This window comes from Haemaphysalis longicornis, unplaced genomic scaffold, assembly GCF_048455015.1.
Source record: "Haemaphysalis longicornis isolate Haplotype H1 unplaced genomic scaffold, Haemaphysalis longicornis Haplotype H1 scaffold_9, whole genome shotgun sequence".
Lineage (NCBI taxonomy): Eukaryota > Metazoa > Arthropoda > Arachnida > Ixodida > Ixodidae > Haemaphysalis > Haemaphysalis longicornis.
The window spans coordinates 22,463,748-22,470,320 of NW_027526460.1; the positions used below are offsets into that span (position 1 = coordinate 22,463,748).

The 6,573-nt window shown below is 50.8% G+C and overlaps 1 protein-coding gene across 1 annotated transcript; it reads right to left on the bottom strand.

Annotated features, from left to right (window-relative positions):
• Positions 1-2,065: 2,065 nt before the first annotated feature.
• On the bottom strand, positions 2,066-5,992 carry LOC144152556 (uncharacterized). The gene is made up of 5 exons (XM_077683853.1): positions 5,811-5,992; positions 5,574-5,735; positions 5,370-5,508; positions 2,653-2,689; positions 2,066-2,088 (listed from the first exon to the last, which is right to left on the bottom strand). Exons 1-5 carry the CDS (start codon positions 5,990-5,992, stop codon positions 2,066-2,068), a joined length of 543 nt encoding a protein of 180 aa, XP_077539979.1.
• Between the last annotated feature and the right edge of the window lie 581 nt (positions 5,993-6,573).

Below are 6,573 nucleotides of genomic sequence, written 5' to 3' on the forward strand. Positions count from 1 at the left end.
TCTTACTGTGTGTGTAAGATGTCTGTGCACTACATCAACCCACACCCGAACCACTCGATTAAGGAGGACAGCCGACCAACTGCATTCAGTCATGTAATTTCGACATCTAAATCTCCCAGCAGCACAAGCGGCTGTTCATCGGTAGCGGCATCAAGCCTAGCTGCGCTTGCACGCCCCCTTTTTTATACCCGCAAACGGTGCACGCATAAACGGGCAACCGGTTGATGGCGCTTACTTGGGGGTGAAAAACACCGGCGAAAATGTCGTTCGGAAGGCGTTCGAAGATGAAAAAAAAAATATGGGCTCGAGCCGGCGCCCCAACTTGGGAAGTTTCTCTTCTACCGGGACGGATTCGCAGCTACTTGTAGAATTGAATTGGAGCAGAAACGGCGACGTCGGGTTTCGGTCGCTGTAGCGCGGCGGCCCTTTGGCAGCCGTTACCTGGGCGTCGAGGGAGCGGCGTCTTTTGTCCGCGTCACCTAGTGAGCGAACGCAGCAGCGAAGAAAGAAAGAAAACGGAGAGGAGCGTCTAGCTAATGGTGAAGTGCAGTACTACACGTGCGGCTACGGCGTCATCTCTATCACTGCCTTTCCCTCATACATGTCTCATGCGTCGCCATGAAGGAGTGCCATCCCCTTGACACTTTCCCCAGATGCTTAATCAAAACCACGTGACGTTTGCTCCGGAGGTTCAAACACGATACGGAACAACATGCTCGCTGCTCCCTTGTGCGGGGCTAATCCGAACCACGTGACATTTGCGCGGGAGGTTCAAACACGATTTGCAACATGATTCGGCGGCGGCGCACTGCGAGGTAGCAGCAGAGTAGCGGCCGCTGCCGTACGTTCGCTGATCACGCGAACACTTCCTAAGACGTAGCAGAAATGCGCCGTGACCGAGAAAACTGCAGCTCGCGCTGTGCATAGATTTCATATTAGGAAGTGTAGCAATTATCAGTGCATTTTTTACGTCCATCCGGGCTTCTCTTTGTTTCGCAATCGTCTGATAACCGCACTACCGCCGTTAGCTGCCGACTGCGCGATTCGCCAAACGGGAATCGGTGGAGGCGAGGGGGAAATAGTTGTGAAAGAGGTGTCAGCGGGGGTGAGGAGGAGCCTCGGAGCAGCGCCGAGTAAATCGATGACACCGGAATGAAAACCTGGGGGGTTAGCATATACTGCTTTCCAGTAAAACGAAAAGAAGAAGAAAACGAAAGGCACATCATGCACTGTTACAAATCTCCGCAGATGGGGTTCCACACATCACTCTAGAACGACCAGTCATCGTGACCAAATGGACAAACTTGACCAATGACGAGGCCCGGCATGCGATTAGAGCAAAAAATAGTTGCTGCGCTGTTATAACAGCGCCGATCCGCTCCTTGCACTATTGTCACGGCGCAAAAAACTATTTTTTGCTCGAATGGTATGCTGGACCACGTCACTGGTCAAATTTGCCAATTTGGTCACGACGATTGGTCGTTCTGGAGTGATAGTGGGGGTACGCCCACTTGCGGAGATTTGTAAGAGTGTAGACTATCAACTTGGTTTGCTTGGCAAATTGGTACCACGAGCTGAGTGGTAGTTATAAAAATACACAATAACTAACAATGGGAGCAGTGAAATGCACACTACGGGGAAATGAGATGTTAATAACCCTGATTATGTTTATGACAAATGTTATGCACGAAATACACCTCTTTACGAAAGGCAGTATTGAGTTCAAGCTCAGGCAATGTCTCAAGGCAATTTATGAGGCTATTAAATGACAAACTAAATCCTTCAAAACACTGCTAGATCAGCCCTCTGCAGTGGTATCTTTGTCGCAAAAAGGCGCCAGAAATATTTCATCTCTTCTCTTGTGGTTGGCTTTAGGTTGACTTCACTGAACGAATATGTTTCAATAAGATCGAAAATGCTCAATTACGACACCGTGCGGTTTGGTTTCTGGTCATTTTCTATCTTGGCCACTCTCTGTCTGATTGATTGTTCCCGGTACCCGAGGCATTCATGGCGCATTGTGTTGGTAGACGACCGAACCGGCGGGTCTGGTATTAGCACGCGGCTACCGCCAAAAGTTCCAGGCCACTGAAAACATGACCACGGAAAGGTCTGCTTACCCCTCACCTCATTGTCCCACATGTTGCGAGCGCGCCACACTTTCCCACTCAATGTGGGGCTGCCCTTCCAATCCCCTCCATTTATTCACTCGGGACGAGCAATGGGAGAGTACGCTAGGTAGCTCCTACCCGGGGGCTCAGATCGTCTTGGTGGAACGAGCTGCCATTGTCGCCACCGACCTCCAAACGGCGGCCACCACGCCTACCTAACCCTAACGCTCAATAAAAGTTTTTTTCTCTGTCTTTCTCTAGGGAAGAGCGTGAGCCGGCAAAGGAAAACAGCATCGCTAGACAGAGCCTGCCGCGGCTTTCTGTGCAATAAGGGCCGCCTTGAGAGGTGATTGTGCCGATGGGAATGCTCCTGGCGATGGCGAGAGAGCGGAATGAGCTTTGGAAGGTGCTATCCAGAGCGCTGGTCAAGTGGTGATGGGCGAGGTAGCAGAGCATTACAGGCAGCTTATGCGCAGATCACCGGAAGTTCCAATAAGCGCGCCCGCTAATTTTACTGTGAGTCTTCCTGCATAACGTTTACTCTTTTCAGTCAGAACATAGTTCGGCTCTAGTGCTTTGTTACAGAGACTGAACCCTCTTCTGTTTGTCGTCCAGGTATTGCTTGGATTGCCGCTATCTACAACGTGCGATGCGCAACAGCCACTGCTTCTCGTCTCCAGCTACGCAAGAGCGGACCTGCCTGGCCAGCCGATCTTGTGCAGCGGGGATTCCTTCGGCAGTGCTCGCGGCGGGACGCTTTTATCGACACCGGCATCAAGTTCGGACAGTATAAAAGGAGCCTCCCAGGGACCGCTCGGCAGTGGGCATGGAGGCAATGCCACCTTGAAGATTTCCCAGGCGAGAAAACCCAGCGGAAAATTTTTTCGAAGCGACGATGTTTGCTTGTTTTTTCTGCCATACCCACGGCCTCCCGCTAAGCTGCTTTGTAGCCTACGTGTTTCGTTGCGTTTCTTGTTACTAGTTAGCGGAGATGTTGAAGCCAACCCGGCGCCCGATAGCGACCAAATCATGGAAGAGCTTAAAAAGATTGCGGAGTACATAAATGTAATCAAGAAAGAAAAAGGTATAAGTAATGCAAAGTTAATTGCGATTGACAAGAAACTACAAAAAAGTGCGCGTCTCGAAAAAAAAAGTGACCGACTGCGTGCAGAAAATAGCTTAATTGGAACACAAACTCCCGGTGATTACTAGAATATTCAAAGATCTAGACAATAAAAGCCGACGATCTAACCTTATTATCTATGGCGTAAAAGAAGAGCAAAACGAGTGTGAAGACATTTTGCGTGGAAAAGTCACAACAGAAATCTTTCAGGATATCTTGGAAGTAAATACATCATGCATTGGACGTATCCACCGCCTCGTCCGAGTACACCAGCACGAAGAAGCCAAACACCGGCCCATAATTTTAAAATTGCTTGACTATCATGATAAAACCGCTATCCTCAAACAGTGTAGAAAGCGTAAAGGCTCAGAATATTCTATTACTGAGGTCTACTCAAAAACTGTCCGCGGCATTCGAAAAAAAGCTATGGACACGAACTAAAGAAAATCGAGACAGCACCCGCCGCGGTGGCTCAGTAAGGCTTTGCGCTGCTGAGCACGAGGTCGCGGGTTCGATTCCCAGCCGCGGCGGCCGCTTTCCCCATGGAGGCGAGAAGCAAAAACGCCCGTGTCTACGAGATTTCGGCGCACGCTAAAGATCCCCAGTTGGTCAAAATTAATCCGGAGCCCTCCACTACGGCACGCCTCATCGCCTCTGTTGCGTCGGTGCATTAAAAACCGAACACTCAATAAATCAATCAATCGAGACCGCACTGTTGCGTCTCTGCCTCATCGCCTCTGTTGCGTCGGTGCGTTAAAAACCGAACACTCAATAAATCAATCAATCGAGACCGCACTACGGCACGCCTCATCGCCTCTGTTGCGTCGGTGCGTTAAAAACCGAACACTCAATAAATCAATCAATCGAGACCCTCCTCATGATCAATGCGCGCAGCATCGTAAATAAAGTTGACCAACTTGAAGTTTTGTTGTTAGCACTCTCTCCCGACATCGCCGCTATTATGGAAACGTGGTTGAACAGTAACATTCACGACCGTGAAATCGTTTTACCAGGTGTTGTTATTGTGCGTAAAGCAGTCTAGGGGCGGGGGTGCAGCACTTGTTCTTAAAAAAGATGTGGCTTTCTCGGTTATGCCTGATGTGCCAAATGTCGAAGCTTTGTGGGTCAAGATTCGCCTGAACGATGGATGCGCTATAGGGGCGTACGGCTGGGCCAGGTGGCGCGCCGGAGCGATACTAGCAGCGCTGCGCGCGGCGGAGAACCGCCCTAGATTGCCGTACGCGCACCGGGCTGCCGTGCGGCCGCTGCTGGTTTTCAATGGCGACTAACACGTTGGCATTCTACTGCGGCTTCCTTCCTCTCGAAAACTGTGAGCTATGTTTTAGGGAGGCGACCCTGAAGAAAGGAAAGCTACTCGTGAAACATGTGTTCGTGGTGGAGGAGATAATACAAGCAGACGAGCATCAGCTGAACGCCAAGTGCGTTTCACAAGTGCAAGACAACGTCGTCTACGATGTGCGTCTGAAGGTAAACGCTCTTTCTCTTTTTTGTGTTCTTTCTACCGCTCTTGTCGAATGTATTCGCGCTCAGAGGCTAAGTACACAAAGGTGGTGATACTAAATTGACTTTTCGCATGCAGATCTACGCTCACACACGGTCCGTAGCCTCCGGGACGTGCTCTTGCAAGGCGGGAATAATCGGCCGCTGTAAGCATGCCGCGGCTGTGTGCGCCTACGTGAATGAGGCAACTGACGATACCTGCACAAGCAGACCCCACCAGTGGGGAAAACCGTCGAAAAAACCCAAGCGGGACGTGAACAAGACCATCGCGGACCTGTTCCCAGGTATTTTGATTAGGAATGCATTCGCTCGATTCGTCTTTTCACCGTGGTTTCGTGATTGATTGATTATGAGATTTAACGCGCCGACGCTACTCAGACGACGAGGCGCGCCGTAGTGCAGGGTTCCGGATTAATTTTGACTACCTGAGGATCTTTAACGTGTGCCGAAATCTCGAACACATGAGCGTTTTTGCTTTTCGCCTGCGTCATAAAAGCGGCCGCCGCGGCCGGGAACCGAACCCGCTTTCTTGACATACCCTGGTTTCGTGAACTTGATAACTTATCCTCCTCATATTTCTAGTGTTAAACCGAGTGAAAGCTGATTAGTTTCATGCTAGCAGCGTTGCATTCTTCGACGCGTTCGACGCGTTGGGCCTCCGACGCGTTCGACGGCACGTCCACGGGTGAGGATTCCTCGGGCGGATGAGGCGACGTCAAATTTCTAGCAGCTGATCGATTCCGCTTTGCCCACCTGCGGTAAAAGCAGGGCGAGTATAAGTCAGTGCGAAATCTGGCTGATTCTACCCTTCATCTTACCTTTCGTGTCTCTCACCGCTTACCCGCCGCTTTTTGTAAACATCCGGAAACAGAGTCGGCCGGTAGGCTGCGCTGGCCTGGCTCTCGCTCTTTGCATTGTTCACGAAGTGCCTGCTGCATATTCGTGTGTTTTTTGGGGGGAGCCACGGGGAGTCATCAGAGCTATTAGAAAGTAAGGTAATTTAGTGCAGTTCAGCTACTGAATGACAGGAGAAAGGCAGAGAAACGGTCACTCACGTTTTCCGCCGCACAGCCCTAATCCAGGCTTCTCGGCGGTCTGTCTCGTACCGCTTGCCGGGAAACGAATAGAACTTGACGATGGGCTCTTTTCCCTTCGCGTTTGCGACGCTGTTGTGGCACCCAACAACACAACAATATTTAGAGCCCTGCCTTTTCCTCTTAGGCGCGCTAGTTTTCATCACGGCGAAGCAGCAAGCAGCGTACTCCAAGCGAATCTGCGGAAGAGCGCACCCCGTGTGCGGCAATGAAATGGGAGCAAAGGCCGCCAGGGGAGGAAACGGCGCTGCATGCGCGCGGTGAAACTTGAGCCGTACGCCCCTATTTTCGGGTGTGTGCACAGGCCGCCTACCGCCGAATTGGCAAACCTAGAAGGGTTGTTTGATTATATGCACCACCACATGGCTGGTTCCAAGACAGTGGTGGCTGGAGACTTTAACCTACCCGATATTAACTGGAGCTCGTTGAACACGGGTAGTGCTATCAATAACCTATTGGTTGACTTCCTGTTTACGTTTAACCTTACCCAAAATGTCACCACTCCCACCAGAGTGCATGACGGCTGTAATTCCGTCTGAGATCTCATCTTTACCAGTGGCCACTTTCCGGAGAACAATGTTACCGTTCATGTACTTCAAGGGTTGTCTGACCACAAAATAGTCGTCTCCAGTCTCCCTGTACCACCGCCTAGCCGTGTGCATGGCCCTACTAAGCTCGTACCCGCCTTCAATACGTGTAATGATGCAGCTATAAGCACCCACCT